The 18,023-nt window shown below is 46.0% G+C and overlaps 1 protein-coding gene across 6 annotated transcripts in view; it reads left to right on the top strand.

Moving 5' to 3' along the window:
- LOC118175365 (discoidin domain-containing receptor 2-like) overlaps positions 1-18,023 on the top strand; it is a 47,527-nt gene that overhangs the window by 21,491 nt on the left and 8,013 nt on the right. For all 6 annotated transcript variants that reach the window (XM_035341581.1, XM_035341583.1, XM_035341580.1 and 3 more), the window contains 11 exons: positions 1,102-1,330; positions 3,768-3,915; positions 4,125-4,230; positions 6,918-7,104; positions 10,441-10,687; positions 11,768-11,860; positions 12,370-12,527; positions 12,772-12,967; positions 14,191-14,435; positions 17,154-17,275; positions 17,639-17,836. In XM_035341581.1, coding sequence (XP_035197472.1) covers positions 1,102-1,330; positions 3,768-3,915; positions 4,125-4,230; positions 6,918-7,104; positions 10,441-10,687; positions 11,768-11,860; positions 12,370-12,527; positions 12,772-12,967; positions 14,191-14,435; positions 17,154-17,275; positions 17,639-17,836 — 1,929 coding nt within the window. The remainder of the gene's footprint in view (positions 1-1,101; positions 1,331-3,767; positions 3,916-4,124; positions 4,231-6,917; positions 7,105-10,440; positions 10,688-11,767; positions 11,861-12,369; positions 12,528-12,771; positions 12,968-14,190; positions 14,436-17,153; positions 17,276-17,638; positions 17,837-18,023) is intronic.

An 18,023-nucleotide genomic window follows, 5' to 3' on the forward strand; every position in this document is an offset into this window, starting at 1 on the left:
AGCCGTCCTACGCAGACGTCTGCCCCTGTCATTTCACAATCACCTTCATGCCTTTCGTATAACTTGTTTTACTTGCCACATCTTGGAAGAAAGTCTTGCACAAGCAGCACATTGTTGACCAACCTGAGACGAAAGTCTTTGCTCTAGCCTGTACCTTGACCTCTAGTGTCTCCTGCTGGGCACTTCTTTCCTTGATGCATGAGGGCTGACAGCACTCAGCAATCCCATCAAGTAGAGCTGGGATGGCTGTCAGAAAGACAAGGACCTTTCAAGGGCTTCCCATTTGCTAGAAAATCTGTTGTGGAAGACACCACAGCCATCTTGTTTCCAGATAAGTTTTCCACATTTAAATCTTTCACCATCATCTGGCTTGCACAGCTCAGCCTGGAGAAGCCTAGGTAAGGCAGCATTTCCTTTAGTGGCTCCACCTACTGATTGCTAGAGAAGTCTTCTTGGCACGCTTTGAGGTTAAAAACCTGAAGCCCTGCATCTGGTGCCACAGTGTTCAACTCCTAACCAGACAGTTCCGCATCATGTCACTGGCAGTGTCCTCTGCTAGCAAGCCTGATGAATGAAAGAAATGTGAAAGATGTTTTGCGATGACCCAGAAAAGTTTGTAGATGGGCAGAGCTTTTTCTAAAATGTTTGATGGCTCCTATTGGTGCTTTTTAGAGCTGTAGCAGGAGGTTGAGCAGAGGTTGAGGCTATACTGTGTAAGATTTAGAAGCAAGGATGCACTTTCCAGGCGCGATGCTAAAAAAAAAAAAAAAAGCAAGCAATATGCAGTTTCCTACTGAGGAACATAGTTGTTTCTGATCAGCATTAAAGCATTGCTTCTGGGAAAGAAATGACTTTATAGTTAAGGAGACATAACTAAATCCAAGGGAGTTGATCTGAACAGTGCAAAACTGGCTGCAGCATTCTGATAAGTCTCAAGAGACAATCAGCCCAAAGGGGAGAGGTGTTTGGTAGCCAGCTGTCGTCTCACTTGCTAATAGCCCTCTTTCACCCAGTTCTCACAGTTTCAAGGAGTCTCCTAAGCTACTGGGAAGGATGGGTCCGTGGAAGTGAAGTTTTTTTAATGTGCATGTTTTCCACCAGCTTACAAAGGGAAGAGGGGGATGGAGCCTGGTGCCCAGCTGGCTTGCTGCAACCAGAAGATGTACAGTTCCTCCAGATTGACCTGCATAAGCTCTTTTTCATCACCTTGATTGGGACTCAGGGACGGCATGCTCGTGCCACGGGCAAAGAATTTGCTCGTGCTTACCGAATTGACTATAGCCGCAACGGAGAGCGCTGGATCTCCTGGAAGGATCGTCAGGGTAGGAAGGTGAGTGTAGTAGGAACTGAGTCATGGAGCATGCAAAATTCAAGTCAAGTCTCTATGAATTAGACTGCAGAAGGCACGTGCTCTGTTTCTTGCCTGGTGTGTCCTACTTTCTTCTGGCTCTTCCCTGTTTATCATCAGGCACTCAGCATCCTCTGTCTTACTCCTGTGTTTGCTGTGATGTTGCACTGTTGTTCCCCTGACCTGCTTCCCCAAATCACAGCCATTGCCTTGAATAAAAACTGTGGATCTTTGCTACCTTTCTGTCCATAGTCAAAATGTCACATGAATGTCCCTCTGCCAGCTGGACACTCACCTTTAAATTTGAAGCTGCAAAGCAGATTTCTGTTTTGTGATTAAAAAAGAAAGGGAGGTGTCAGGGAATGGAGATGAGGTTCTGGATGTCTCGTAGTAACGTTTAATGTAGGGAGCTGTGAGGAGGAAGGATTTTAGAGGGTGCTCAGCACACATACCCAAACGGGCTTCTCTGCTTCTCTGCAGCAGTCTCCTGCTATCTGCAGACTCAAGCACACGGTGAGGCACTAGCAGCACTCTGGTCATGTTCATAAACCTTCCTTAAACTTCCCGGGAAGAAATCAGCTTGTCTGAGTTGGATCACCCTGCTTCAAGCTGGCTTGAAAAAAACCCGCCTCAGGAGGTTGAAGACCTAAGCCAGATTAGAAAGGTAGCGGGTACAGTGATATTTCTAGCACTGGGGTTGCTTTGGAAGTCACAGCAGGGTCTGTATTTAATGCCAGAGATCGTATTAGGTACTAATACCTAGTAGTATTAGTAAAGACCGTTGGCTTTTAATATTCCTTGCCTGTCCCTCAGACTTTGTGTGCTATAAATGCTCTGTAGGCTGGGAAGACAAGTTCAAGCTCTGTGGGAGTCACTGTTCTTCACCGTTACGTTGTTAGGTGAAGTCTGCACCTCAAGTAGCACCAGAGTTCAATTGGTCACAACATCCACAAGCAGCTAAATGCCCCTTTCTCCCCATCCCAGTCCTGTGCAGGGCAGTGTTCTCAGGTGCTCATGACTGTGTTCGTGTCAGGTGTTATAATGTAGTGTGGTCAGTTATTTGCAAGATCTCCCTCTTAACTCATAATAACGTAATGAGCATGTATGAGCTGTGTGTGATACTGTAACCTAAACTATCCCCTATTCCATTCTGTGTAAGTTCCCCTATATTCTGTCACTGTGTGCACATGTTCTCCATCATGAGACCTAGAATTTGTCCCTGTTGGTGTCCTTAGAGAAGATGCTTCTGTTCCTCTGCTCCTGTTGTTCTGGGCATGATGTGCACAATGGTGTTTTACTTCTGCCATTTCAGCTCCTCTGAAAAATGACTTTCTGTAAAACATGTACTTCTCAAAATGTGTCAACAGTAAGGGGCATAGTCCATTATTGAAACCGTATTTCAAAAGCACTGCGGTCTGGTCAAATCATCTGGTAAACACGTCCTGTAAAATCACTCAAGCCTTGCAGTGACATGCAGAAGTAGGTGCAAGATCCTGATTTGATGATACACTGATTTGCGTGCATTAAAAAGGCCTCTTCCAGTTGGTAGATGCCCAGTCTCTGGGATTTTGGACTGCAATTATGTGAGCCTGTCTTGGCATGTTTCTGTCCAAGGAGGACGGACGGACGGACGGGCGCGCGCACACACACACACACACACACACACACACACACACACACACACACGAGAGAGAGAGAGAGAAATACCAACCTGTTCTGGGCTGTTGAGTTTGAGACGTCGCAGGATGTTGGTTCATCAGACATGTAGCACGTGATGCTCCTCACCAGGAAAGTCACCTCCAGCTCTGGTTTGCTCAGTAAAGGCAAAGGTTCAAGCTGCTGTCCCCTTGTCTCTGGTACCAGCTAAGGATGGTGCTCTCCAGTGGCACTAATCCTGCAAGGCTGCAGGGTCCTGGTCCCTCACTGACTTGTGGCATCAGCCAGAATGAGCAGAGGACCCTTCCCAGAACTGCAGTGAGGCTGAGAGGAAGGGGAGGTAAAAGTTCCTGACGTATCAGACCTCACTGCAGCAGGATGGGGTGATTATGGCAGTGCTGTGGGAACTTTCATCTACCAGATGCAGCAGCACCTCTGAAATTTCGGTGGTTTGTGCAGTGTTTCATAGAGGGTCCTGATGTCCTTTTTCTATCAGGTAACTGGTGATGAGGGAAAGAGAGGTTATGTACTAGGAACTGAAGGTCTCTGCAGGGTATGGTCCACACGTGCATGCATCTCCCACCTGCCTTTCTCCTCTCCCCAGAGTACTGCCTGGATAGCAGAGTGGAGCAGCAGCAGCCACCCCTCTGCAGATACTGTGTGGGAAATCTCTCTGGTCTGAAGTGTTGGGGTGCAGTTACACCCCTGTACACGTGAATCGCACAACAGGGAGAAGTTACTGATAAGGACTTCTCTTCTCCAGGTGATCCAAGGCAACATTGATACGTATGATGTGGTCCTGAAAGATCTTCGGCCTCCCATCATTGCTCGCTTTATCCGGGTGATCCCTGTGACGGAGCTGCCGATGACCGTCTGCATGAGGGTGGAGCTGTACGGCTGTGTCTGGTACGGTAAGTAGCAATTCCCATGCCTGCCGCAGGACAGTAGTCCTTGCACAACGCTGACTGGGGCTCACCTGTGTCCCCAAGTATGCAGAGGGAATTCCAGGCCCACCGAACTGCTTCTGTTGGTCCACATCATGAATGAAAGGCTCATGTGGACAGAAATGATGGAAGGCTGCTGCTGCTGTGTTTCTGAGGTATATGGCCTTCTCTTTTAGATGGTTTGGCATCCTATAGCATTCCTGAAGGAGGGACAATAGCGGCTCCTGGCTTCCCCATCGTTTATCTGAATGACTCGACCTATGATGGCTACCAGGAGCGCAGGTGGGAGAAGTCGTCCTGTTCTCTCGGTCACTGTGCAAGTTCTCTCTTCTTACTTACCTTGTCATTAGTATCTCGTATCCCAAACACTTCTTTGGTGAGACCTCTCTAGCAGCAAGCTAGCCTCTTAATTCTCCAAAGCGTTTGCTATTTCAGTGGCTTTGTTGTTCCAGGTCCTTTGACATGTTGTTAGTTGCTATTTTAAAGGAGGGCTTGGGCTCATGATGTGACAAATTCATTCCCCCCAGCTGGCAAGGGCTGGCAGGAAACAAACTTTTGTTATTGGAAGTTGTTGGTGCTTCTCTTCAAAAGGAAGTCTGTCATTATACAGCTCGGTGCTGTCTTTGTTCATGGCTTCTATTTTTGTGCGGTGTGATGTGATGAGACAGTCCTGATGTATGGGATTGCCTTAAAGCCCTCATCACTCTTGGTCTCTAATTGTGACCATATTCAGTGCGCTGACTTCTTTATTGGGTCAGGCGTAGCTTTAAGCTGTCTTTGATACTGCAGATCATAAGGTGCTGCTACTCTTCTGTTGCCCCAGATTGGAGTGGGAGAGCTGGCTGGATCTTCAGCCTGTGTAGTCCCAGTGTCCCTGGAGCAGATGAAGGTCCTTCCCCTCTCCATTGCCTTTGCTGCTTCTGGAGTTTGGTATCTGAAGTGCATTCTCCAGCAGACTGCATCTTAAACTGTTGCAGGAGGTCTTCGGGGTAAACTGGGCATCCGAGAAAATGCTCAGCGCTTGAACTCTAGGCTTGCACTTGATAACTCTGAGCTTCTGGACAGTTTTGAGACACTGTTTTTGAAAAGAAAGCTCTGATGGACTTGAAACTACTTGGAAAGTTGCATCACTCCCTGCAAGAAGCTTCAAATCAGCAGAGATACCGCTGCCAAAGTGGTATGAGAGGAAGGTGCCCGATTAATCACTGTAGAGATTTCTTGGGTATGATGCTTTTCCAATTTGGAGTCAAAAAGACTAAAATAACTGGATTTTGACAGCTCATTACAAGGACCATTAATTTTTCATATCATTAAGATTAATTAGATAGGGTGGTGTGTAACAAATGTTTTGAGGTGACTGGTTTAGCCAACAGTTAACTTTTATGGAAAGAGTTCATTAACAGTCTGAATATGAAATATTAAATAACTTTCAGACATTGTGCAACCACTTTATTTGTTATAAATGGATTTGAATGTGTTTAGATGGCTTGAAACCTCAGATAGAGTTGGGCATGGGTCTCCTCTTGAGGCAGCATATCCCTGCTTGTGCAAGAATGTGCCTAATAGGTGACTTCAGTGACCTGTCGTCATCCATTGATTTTTTTAAGGTGCTTATATTCCAAGTCCTATTTCATATGTCATTAACTTCCATGAAAGTTTTTACTAATGCCTAAAATTCCTTATGCTCAGAGGTAATTTTCTAAGTTACTTGTGTTCTATTATGCTTAAGATTAAAATATGGGTGGAAAAAGTACATTCTTCATGAGTGAAGGGTGTTGCAAGATACCAGGTAACTATGTTTGAAAGTATCAGACACTGACCTGCACTGATATAGTGGGAGGCTGGATGTAAGGGAAAATGGGCTTACAGGTACAGAAAGAAGTAGCTGTTGCGCTTACCTGTCCTGCTCTAACTTAGGAAACTGGGTTTGCTGGGGAATGTCAGGAAGCTCTAAATGCAGGCGCAAAACCCAACGTGCTAAGCAAGGGGTCTTTAGAGCTAGTTGAACTCTAGGTTGTGTGCCTGCCTAGTCTGGAAGCAGGAATCCACCTCTTCCAACTGTTAGTCCTCCTTTGGAGCTCACAAGGTATGCAGGCCTATGCAAATCCCTCTGATCTGAGGGCACACCTGGAATGGGCTGGGGGACCTTCAGCTTATTCAGCACATGCAGCAGCAGCCCAGGTTACAAAGACTGCCCAGAGGAGCTGAATGAAACAAGTCCAGGGAGCGAGCTCAGGCACTAGTACTGCTGAACTGTTAGCACTTTCCCTGCCGTAAGACAAGGGACATCCCAGGAATGACTCCCAAAAGGCAGGTGGGTCAGGAGTGTTCCACATCTGGCATCTTTTACTCTGTACAGCTTCTCAGCACTGTCCCAGTGGGCTTTGCAATCTCGGATAGGAAGTGAAATGAGGCAGGGTCCTGGGAGAAGAATCTTAATGTCTCTGCAAATGGGGCCAATAATGCTCCCCTCTTGTACAAGCAGCAATGCCAGAAATAATCCCAGATACAACTGGCTGTGGCTGGGTGAGCTACCCATGGTCTCCCTGCTCTGTTTTCTGCTTTTCTGTGCCTGTCTGCAAAACTTTCCCCACTGGTTTCCCCACGGTAGGGAACTGGTTTCCTCCCATGCAGCTCCATGGTAAAATGCTGCAAGTAAAGGTTGCTGCTCGGAGAACATTCGCCATTGCTGTCTGTGGTCTCTGTTTTCCTTCTTGACAAACTCTGCTCATAGCTTGGCTTTGCTGTCAGTGTACAAACTCCTGCCTCTTCCAAAGCAGGGGAGGCTTTTAAAAGCCCAGTCTGAACTGAATAAATGTGATGTTGCCTGATAATAGGGAACCAGTTCTTGTCCAGGATGTGTGAAGAGTAAACAAACAAATGTTCTGGTGCCAGCTGAAGGACCCAAGTGCTTTCCCTCTGAGCTCTCCCAGCTGGGATTTACGTAACTGTTGGCTCTTTCCTGCTAGGCACTTGTACGGTGGGCTGGGCCAGCTGACGGACGGTGTGCTGGGACTGGATGACTTCACGCAGAGCCACCAGTACCGTGTGTGGCCAGGCTATGACTATGTTGGCTGGAAGAACGAGAGCTTCAGCACGGGCTCTGTCGAAATGGAGTTTCAGTTCGACCGACCACGGAACTTCACCTCCATGAAGGTATTCAGCGTTGTCCCTCTCCAGCAGCCTGGGGTGGGCTTTGGGTCTGGGCACTTTTATGTTACCTCTCTGGGCTCTGTCCCCAAAACCAGAGGATATAATGTGCCCAACAGACAGCAGAAACTACCAGAGTCAAAATTTGCGCAGGAGACATCCCAGATTTGCCAGTGTAGGTAGGTGAAGCAGGGGAACACTTGGCTCTCTGGAGCTTGGGCACTCTCCTTTCAGTATTTGGCGCAAATAACTAAGGAATAAAAAGCAGACACCTGAAGCAGTGTTTAGGCAGCCCCTGTTGGCAACTAAGATGGATTTGGGATGCAAGCTGCTTACTGTCTAAGGCCTGCCTGACCCTTGAGGTAAAGGAAGATGGTTGTGCTTCCATTTTCACCTAAAACTTCTCTGGACACCTCAGTCTGCACTTGTGCTGCCAGAACTTACTTAAAACACACAGAGAAGGATGAGCTGAACTTTTAAAGTCTGTAGTAAACAGCAGAATCTCTTTAAAAGGATCAGTGGCTTTTCTTGTAAAGATTTCAAATGAAGGAGAACCCACCACATCCTTAAGTAAATTGTTTTGGTGGTTACTTACCCTGGTTATATTTTGTCTATTTTTAACTTGCAACCACTGGCTCTTAGCCTGCTTTTGCTGGCAAAAAGTAGGAATCCTGCCTTCTCAGAAACTTTTTTGCTTCTATGCTGTGACTAAATCACTTTCTTAATATTTGCTTCAGTAAGCTAAATTGGCTGAACTTCTCAATGTCCTGTGAAACCCAAGATCACTTTGGTAGCTGTCTTCTAATCCTTTGTTTGCCAGTACTCCTTTGGAGGTATAGAAACTGGAACTGGATGCAGACTTTTCATCAAACTACATAAAAGAATGGTACCAATTTCCTGGCCTTGGACGATTCTTCTTTGTTTATGAATCTTGTGATCATATTAGTCCCCTTAGCCAAAGGGTAAGGAGCCAATGTTCATTAAGACTTTGGTATCGTGCTTAAAGTCAGTTCAAAGTTACTGGCTTCCAGTGCAGAAAGCATTACTTACATCTTGTTCTTGAGTTCACTGCCTTGAAATGAGCCAGTCCAGCAAACCCAGTCCATTGTTCAATTTAGTTTGAGGAAGCTGTTTGATTTTTGCAGTTCTTTTCCTCATTTCACTTATTTCATTGTTGGTGATTCTGCTTTCTTTCAGGTCATCGAAAAGAGTAGTGAATAACCTCGAGTGAGGAATACATTCCTACTAGCAAAATAACCTAGAAAAGAGTCATTTGTGCCTTTTACATTATAAGACTTACTAGTTGACAAATTTTGGTCAAATTAATATAATTCATGAGTTGATATTATGCTAATTGGAGTCGGTGTTCTAATGAGTAAATCAGATGCCTTATAAAGATCTTTCATGTAAACGCAGCGATCCTGATCAACCAAATACATAAGCTCATAAAAATAGTTACTTCATTTAGTATTTACTTATAAAACTGTATTGATTAGCATAAATTTTTCTTCATTCTTTATTGAATGTGACCTGTTTCAGCTGTGCATTTATTTTGCACAGACTAGGTGGTCTTACTCTTTGTGTTATATCTTGATACCTGTTAGCTTCATTCCAGTCTTCTGAACTTCCCCAATATCCAAGAAAGTACTGAAAATAAATGTTAGCAAATATTGCAACTGCATTGCAAACTACTTAGGCTTGCATTTTATAAAATTGGACTTCAGTAGGTGGTGTTTGGAATAGAAAGTGTCTCTGTATCAGTCCAAGACGTGAACATATCCAATTCCTGTCCAAATATGGCACAGACGGTATATTGCAGATGTCAGGCTTCCCTGCCTTGTTATGGATGACTATATCTCCATATTGAATAATGTTTTCTAAGCTTCATCTGTTCTTAATTATGCTCGAATACCCTTCTTTTGTCTTCTCCCTGCTCACTAGGCCTGTTGTCCTCATTACTGCTTCACTGCTATTCACTGCAAGATTTCAGAGGCCAAGCAATTAATAGGGTTCAGAGCTGCATTCACTTTGGAAACTGTTGTTGTCGCAGTTGCAAAGACTCCACAGTCATTAGGAAATAATTTCTGGAGTCACTAGGGAGGTTCAGACCACCGTGGCTATGAAAACAGAGGAGCAGGGCCACAGATGGCTTTAAGGATCATCTTATACCTTTGGTTCCTGGTCACTGGCTACAGTGCCAAATACAGTGGTCCAGGGCTTCAGGATTGCATGGCAGAACTTAAACTGTTGTATTTATGTGTTTGAAAAGGGGCAGGGCAATGCTTGCATAACTGTTAGGCCATGTAGCAGCATAAAGGATCCTTCCAAGCCTCATCTCCTTGCAAAGCCCACTTCCTTGGAAGTGCCAGAGACCTGGGAGGGTGCCGTGTGTTTGAGTGGTCTGCAGTGCTGCAGCCTGGGGAGGTGGAGATGTCACTTGTGCTGGAGCCTCTTGGTTTGGGTGCAGCCCAGGAGCAGGAAGGGGAGAAAGTGCTACCAGCTCCAGGGAGGGTAAGGCCAGGGAGGGTAAATCCCAAATACAGATCTGTGAAGTCAGCTCGAAAGCAGTCTGCAAGCTGCTTCATCTGAAAGCCAGGAGTGTGGAGCCATAACTCAGAGACTGGAGAGGATGTCTGTGTTTTACTGCGATGTAGCTTGGCAGCACAGTGATGGTGGTTTAAATTCCAGCATCATTGACTAAACTAGTGGAGTCAGTGCAGCAAGGACAACCTGGCGGTGTACTGAGCCACCAGGAGATGTTGATGGATGCAGGCTTACGTGACAGTATAAAGAAAATGCAGATCCTCAGTTATCTTCAATGTGCAACCACAGCAGAAGCCCTGTATGTCAGGGGAACCTTCTTCTCAAGGTTGCACGTATTGCTTGTTTATTTTTTGGAAGAAATTCCTTAGACTGTGGAAGCTGGAGGCTTTCTAAAAGAGGCTTGAGTCCAGGTACAGTTTTCTCTTCTCTTGTAGGATCAAGAATTGATCTGAGGCTTTAGATGAGTACAGGGTTTGGTTGATCGATTTTTATATGGACCTTTTGAAGAGCCTGCCAAAATTTTACCATCATTGTTGGTTTTGTGTGTACAGCAGCTAAGAGCTGTTCAGAATCACATTTTTGCCCAAATGCTCTCATTGCACACTGGGTGGATGGAGCTATGCTTGAACAAGTCACTTTGGTTTCAGAGTATCCATACAGGGAGATGAGGGAGATGTTAGAAACAGAAAGTCTTTGTTAACAGAATCCCTGGGGACTGATTTTGGTTTCAATAGATCTTCCTGGTTTTTTACAGATAGATCTGACCTGGTTTTTTGTTTGTTTTGTTTGTTTTTCTAGGTGCATTGCAACAACATGTTTTCCAAGGGGGTGAAGATCTTCCAGAAGGTGGAGTGTCTGTTCAAACCACGCCTGATTGCAGACTGGGAGCCTGAACCTGTTGGAGTGGCAACTGTCCTAGATGACAAAAACCCCAGTGCTAGGTTTGTGACTGTCCCCCTCAATCAGCATGTGGGTAAAGCCATACTTTGCCGCTTCTACTTTGCTGACACCTGGATGATGATGAGCGAGATTTCCTTTCAGTCAGGTGAGTGTTTCTCCAGTCGAGTAGATCTTGGGGAGGGTGGAGAGCAGAAATGGCAGTGGGGATGTGCAGGACCTGTGGGGTTAGTGTAAGACAGTAAGGTACTGTGGGGCTACACAGTGGAGAGAAGGTAGCAGAAACACTGGGAGAGTTGCAAAGGCAGAAAGAAAGGTCCAGTCTACAGAGGATGCTTTTCAAGCTGATACTGATGCACGTAAGCAGAAATGCCATCAGGGCAACCAAAAACTGGACTGTAGGACATTTCTATTTGAGGCAGTTGCCTGCCTCGGGTCGATTTTCACCTGTTTTTACTAAGCATTTTGTTATGAATAATTGAACTACATCTATAGGTAGCAATAAAGTTAGCAGATTGCAGATTTATATATTTAGAAAAACAAACAAAACCACCACCATCAACAACAAAAAAACACAAGAGGCTGAAACTTTTGTTGCTTATATCTTAACTATGAAACAGAAGCAAGTACCATGTGGTGCTTTGAAAAGTTCTGCAGGGGATTCGACAGAGTCTAGGAGAAAACAGCTATCACTGATGCGTAAATGTTGTGGCTCTAGCTTTCCAGGTCCATCAGCAGCTATAGTGAGAAGACATTGCTGGAAAGGAGAGCTCTGCAGCTTGTTGCTTATCTTGCTGATAGCAGCCCCTGCTGGCTGCCCTCCCTGTTACATGTGAGATTTAGGCAGGCTCTCAGCACAGCCCGGGGTGACAATTTTTATAATCATATTTAAATGAGAAGGAAGGTGGGAGAAAAAAAGAAAAAAAAAAAAAAAAGCTCTTGCTTCAGTCCCCGCTGTCTGGCCAAGCTCAGGGAAGGATGCTGCATGCACTGGCAGTTTGCTGTGGTCATGAGGTGTGGGCTGCTCAGTGGAGAGGCTGTGCAGCCTCCTGCAGGCACACTGGGAAGTTCGGAGGGAGCAGATAACTGTTCACATTGCTCATGATCTGCTGTGTGGATCTCAGCCCAGTCCCACTTGGGAAGGCAGGGGTTATGGTCAGGATTGCACAGACTGCTGGCAGAAGCAGAGAGATTTTGTTGGACTGACACCTTCCCTTCCCTCCCACAGACATGGAGAGCGTAAATCCTATTTTGGTTACGGTAGCCACAAGCACAACAGATCTCCTGGAAACAGCACACAACGTTACCGAGGGCACCTGGGGTAAGGACTTCTGTCACTAAGGTCTCAAGTGTTGGGGGATTTCATAGTAACATCCTAGCTAATGTAGTGTCTCCTTCTCTGGAGACCTGGGTATGGCCTGGTTATTGCCCTTGCACGCAGGGCTGCATCTCGCAGTCCTCCAAGCCTCAGCTGTGTCTTCTGGCCCAGGCTGCCTCAGAGCAAGTAGGCCGAATGCATACGTGCAGCCAGTGAAACTCTGAGAGCTGTCTGCTTTAACATGGATCCATCCAAGGGATCTGTTCCAATGCTAAGAACAGTGTGTGGCTGCAGAAGTCCTCTGCACAGTTCTTAGCTGGGAGCCTCCAAAGTGAGAATTTGTGATTAGAGCAAAACGGGAGCAGAGCTGATGTTAATACTGAGGGAGCTGCTGAAGACCTCGCCTGTACCAGCCTATGGAAAGGGACATGGTCTCATGGAAGTCAGCCAGCACGTGTAACAACCTGTGCTTTGTTAATGGCAGATTGTTCTTAATTCCTCTGTGATTGCAGAAACCACATCTTCTGTAACCAGCACCTGGATAGGAGAGAAGGCAGATGATTCCAATACCTCCATCCTCGTGGGCTGCCTTGTGGCTATTATTCTTCTGCTCCTGATGATTATAGTCATTATTCTTTGGAAGCAGTATGTTCAGAAAAGGTTGGAAAAGGTAATACAATGGGGCTACTTTGCAGGCACAAACAGTTTAGTTCTAAGCATTAACCCTAAAGAGGTCTGAATTATATGGAAAGTTCAGGGTTTTCCCTGCTCCATCTAGTAGCTAAATCTCTGTTCCCACAGCAGGGGAGGATGCAGGTCCTATCCAAGACATTACTGGAAATTGCTGCAGTTGCAGCCAGTACATTACTCAACAACTGAGCATCACCTCAGCAGTTTTTTCTCTTTTTTGGAAGGCCCCACGCCGAATCCTGGAGGAAGATGCCACAGTTCGCCTCTCCTTCTATAGCTACACCATCGCCAACAACCAGACACAGATCCACCAGTCAAATCCCACCTATGAACGTGCTTTTCCACTGGATTTGGAATATCACCAGCCAGCTACGCTGCTCCATAAGCTTCCAGAGCTCTCCCAAAGTGCAGAGGATTCAGGTAATATAATCATCAGTCACCAGAAGTTAGGTATTTATTCCTTTATTATTTCCCTCACCTGTGAGTATGTGCCAGTTTCCAGTGTCTGACTAATCTTCTCTGACTACATTGCAGTACTAACCCAGGGACCTAAGACAGTATTCTGAACTTCTGAAACTTCTTAGTGTGTAACCTTGGTAGATGAAGCACCAGCCCCACTAGAGGGTGGTGGCCTTTTATTATTCTCTTTAAAGATTGTTTATGTGTTAGCCAGGTCATCTTCTAGGAGCTGGTTTTGGCAAGTACAGCAGCAAGTCATAGTTTGTCTCAGCCCCTTGGCAGTGGAATCACTGCCTGCAGCACTCCCAGGCTGCCCAGACTGGCTGGTGGAAGAGGAGAAGGCCTTTAGCACCTCTCCCTGCAGCAAAGGCTCTTTGAAATTCCCATAGAAAAAGCAGAGGCAAATGCAGCAGGGGGTTGTCAGTGGTGCACTGGCTTCCAGCCCCCGGGGAGCTTTTGGATGCACACAGAAGGGAACACGTCCAAGAGGCTTTTGTACTCAGTGATGGCACTGCTGATTAACGAGTGTAAGGGCAGTGCTGCATTCCTTAAGCACCAACAACATGCTAAGGTCCAGCATTATGCTACAGAAGGAGATTGATTTGGACTGAGTCAGGATGTGAATTTAAAACAGAACGATAGTTCTGGCTATTACTGACCATACAGGGAGTTAATTATAAATACCATGGGATAACTCGTTATGTGAATAAGCTGTAAGAGCTATAGGGTAGCATGATAACAGAGTACGTAGAAAATGGAGACTTCAATCTCCAGAGAGGAATCTAGAGCAAGTTTGATGTTGCAAGCAACATTCTGTACGTCAAGTAAAAGGAACAGATCAAACTTAGGATGAATCAGAAACAAGTAACCACTTCAGACTCATGCCTCCATGTCTGGACAAGAATTTTAGCTCTCTGGATAGATCAGGGAGCTGATTAACACAAATTCACTCACAACTCACAGGCATTTGTTCTGGAGTTGGAAGAAGTGCAGCTCGTCCTGGTTTAAGCCCTAGTTATAACAAAGTACAGTCTTCCATCTTGATGTACGCTGGTATAAGGTTAACAGGCATGCATCTGGGCTTAGTTCCCAGAGGTCTGCGGGGTTCAGAGGAGTAGAAGCCAGGCCATACTGGTTTTAAGGGAGTAAGAGTGTCTGACTCCCCGTCTTTGTTTTTTCCTCAGTGTGCAGCGGGGACTATGCTGAGCCTGACCTGACTAAGTCTACACCTCACCAAGGCTTTCAGAACAATGTTCCTCACTACGCTGAAACGGATATTGTCCACCTCCAAGGCGTGACAGGCAACAACATGTATGCAGTCCCAGCCCTCACTGTGGATTCACTTACCAAGAAGGACATCTCAGTAGGCGAATTCCCACGGCAGCAGCTACGACTCAAGGAGAAGCTGGGAGAAGGACAGTTTGGAGAGGTACAGCCAGTCTCTTCCACGCTTTCTCCAACAGAAAGGAGTTGAGTGGCACAGTAAATCTTCTCAGCTGCCTCTCTGGCACAGCAGCACATGTGGGGGCTGGGGGACCTGCATCCCAGTATTGTATTTAGTACATGTCCTTGCTGTAGAGTCGTAGAATGGTTTGGGTAGTTAGGAACCTCTAAAGATTGTTGAGTTCCAACCCCCCTGCCATGGGCAGGACACCTTCCCCTAGACCAGGTCTCTCAGTTTTGCTGATGTCCTTTAGGGTAGGCTTCAGAGAGCCCAGTTCTGCACCTCTGAGGCTGCTGCCCGGTGCCATGTGTGAGTCTTTCATAGCAGATGAGCTTTACAAAGACGGGCTGTCTGCTGCCTCTATCCCTATTTATGGCCCTATAGGAAAGGCCTGGGAGTGTGAGTTCAGACTGTTTCATGCTCTTCCACAGACACCTCAAACGGGTGATTAATATCAACTCTAGTAGTGATTCCAACCAAGGCAAACTCATCCTGGGTGTAAAAAGAGCTTTCACATTAGCAGGTGGAGGTTCTGATGGGGCTCTGCACATTGGCCCTGGCTAAGACAGACGTTGTCCGGGCATTGTGGTGCCCTTGCATTTTTTCTGGCATCACTGCTTGCTCAAGTCCCAGTCTGTGTCAGAAGCCTCAGGCAGCATGATACACACATCTGTGTCCTGCCAAGCTCTCTCTTTACTCCTTGGGCCTCTTGTGAGCTGTGAATGTTTCACCCTCTATTTTTCTTCACTCCCTGCTTTGTGTCCACACATTACTGAGCCAGATTTTCCCTTCGTTTGCTCCCTCTTCCTCTCTCTTTTATCCTCCCCAGCTTCTCCTCAAACACAACCTTAAAAATTCTGTTTGCTACATTTTGGCAAAGCACAGCTCTTTACTGACTGCTTTCTCATCTGTGGCTGTTCATACTTTTTGTTCAATACTTTTAGTTCCTTCCTACTGACAGCGCACTTTCCCTGCCCCCAGCCTCCCTCCCTGTCCCCCTCACTTCTTTCTGGATCAATCAGAGTACTGGAAAGGTGCTAACATCCTCAGTCTCTTCACCTGGCTGTCAGTGTAGCCCCTTTTGTGGTGTGAATCCTGCTGTCTTGGTTTGTACTCCAAAAATGAGAGTTTTGCTTTTTTTCTCACCGTTCTGCTTTTGGTTTTTCTTTCCTACTCATTCCTTTCCTTCTAATAACTGCCAAAGCTTTCTCCTCCTTTGTGTTGTTAAACAGCAGCAGACAGGCTCTCCATCCCCGTTTTCCTTGGTGTTTGATTCATGGCCTGTGCCTTACCTTGCGTCACGGGCTCTTTTCCTCATTTTTGCAAATACGCTGCATCACTGTGCTCCCTTTTCTGCTTCTCACCTCTGTAGTCTCACCAAACTGGTCATCGTCATATACTCTGCTCCGGCTCAGCATGCAATTTTGCTTCTAGCACCATGGCTTATTCTTGCTTTTTTCACCTCTCACCCGGGGCTTCCATAACTTTCAAGGCATTTCTTCTGCTCCTAACTTTCTGCTTTCTGGACTCAGTGATACACTATGAGCATTTCAAATACAAGCTCCCAACACCATGGCTCTCTTTCTTATTCCTGGCTTGTACAACTGGTTTCTACTTGATGTTGTTGCTAGATTTTCAGAATTTAAGGAGAGCGAGTCTTGTGACTGTACTTCACCCCAGCAGATTTCATTATCCATGTAACTGCAGCAGCCTTTTTGTACTTCTGTTTCTGAATTGTAGCTTTTCTATGCTGTCTCCTCTTTCTCTTCACCATAAGTTCTTGGTGCATTGTAAAATATATAAACAATATAATATATATAAGTGACATAAAATTAAGCTCCCATTATGTTCACCTTTCTGCTAGCACATCTGGTCTGCTCCCCTCCTTCAGTCCTTTTTCCTATCCTGCGCGCTCAGTTTGCCTGTTTTACCTACTCCAGGATTTCTTGCCCAGTTCTCCTCTTTAATGTGCATTCTGATAACTTCTTAAGCAAATGTTTTATTGCATCCCTTCCCCCACCTTCTATTTTATACAACCCTGGCAGTAATTTCATATCTTTACTCCTTTTTTTTTGATCTGAAAGAAACTTTGGATTCTGTGCTTTCCTAAGAGCATTCACCTCTTCGCCTTTGAGTACATTCACAGGTGAGGTGTTCACACCACACACACACGCATACACTACTCCCATTTTTTTCTGGAATTAAAGGGTTTTGGAAAGCTGTCTGTAATTTCTGGACACTCCTCAGTTAAGTCTGAGCAGTGACTCAAGCCAGGCTAGGCTGCAGGACAGTTCTGTACGTGTACAGCTGTTGTGATGTGCTAGGCATGCCAGATGTGCTGCAGCCACGTAGTCTGCATGCACATGCATCGTAACGCAGACAGCTCCAGGCGCAGTGACCTTCCTGAATATCTCCAGTCATGTACTGAGCACATGTGTGGAGTAAATTAAATGCCGTGGGGACCCATCAAGCTGCAATCCATGTCTGTTTCTACATTGTGGGCTATATAGTGTACAGACACAGTCTTGTCCAGGATTTTTGGCCAATCTATGGGCTATTTGTCATCAGAACGATGTCACTTCCATTAGATCATTCACTTAGTTGTTCTACCAGTGCTGACCGAATTGATGACCTCAGTGTGTCGTTGTTTTGCTGTGGCTTTCTGCGTGCGCATGCTCTCATAGCTGCCATTGCTTTCTGCAGGTGCACCTCTGTGAAGCTGATGGCCTGCTGGAGTTCCTGGGGGTGTCTTCTTCAGAATTCACTCACCAGCCGGTTCTAGTAGCGGTGAAGATGCTAAGATCAGATGTCAACAAAACAGCCAGGTAAGTACATCCCCAATGCCAACCACCTGAGAAGGAAAGCAAATACTCCCCAGGCAACAGTTTCACATGGTTTAACACTATTGACTCTGTAAGAGAGAAGCCTCAGAGGGTGCTGAGTGTTTGTGTAACAGGATGTAAGCAGAGAGCTGAAGGTAGGAACAGACGATGTCAAACTGAAATGCTGTATTAATCCTGTTTTCTGGGGAAGGGATAGATGCTGCAAACAAGCCCAGAACCACCTCTCAAACTCACTGTATGCAGATGTGTAAAAGTCTCTGTGGTCAGGGACTTTCTTACGTGCTGCTTCTTTCTTTAAACCAAGGAATAGTTTAGGACTCAAACCTCTGTTTTCCATTTTACAAGAAATGATTTCCTGAAAGAGATCAAAATCATGTCACGGCTGAAGAACCCAAATATCATCCGGCTTCTGGGGGTGTGCGTGCGTGATGACCCACTGTGCATGATAACGGAGTACATGGAGAATGGAGACCTCAATCAGTTCCTGTCGCAGAGGGAGATCTACAGTAAATTTGCAATTTCAAACAACATCCCCTGTGTCAGGTAAGAGGAGGTGCCCGTGTTTAGGATGAATCGGCCATACAGAGCTGCCAGTTCCTTGTGCTGTGCCTTCCAGGCAGCAACCTTCCAGCCTGGCCACTGCCACGGCACATACTGTGGGCACTAGTCCCACTTTGCATGGGACGTTCTTGAGGCCTCCAGAAATGCATGTTCCTGTGAAGTGTCCCTG

The sequence above is a fragment of the Oxyura jamaicensis genome, chromosome 17 (assembly GCF_011077185.1).
Source record: "Oxyura jamaicensis isolate SHBP4307 breed ruddy duck chromosome 17, BPBGC_Ojam_1.0, whole genome shotgun sequence".
In the NCBI taxonomy this organism is placed as follows: domain Eukaryota; kingdom Metazoa; phylum Chordata; class Aves; order Anseriformes; family Anatidae; genus Oxyura; species Oxyura jamaicensis.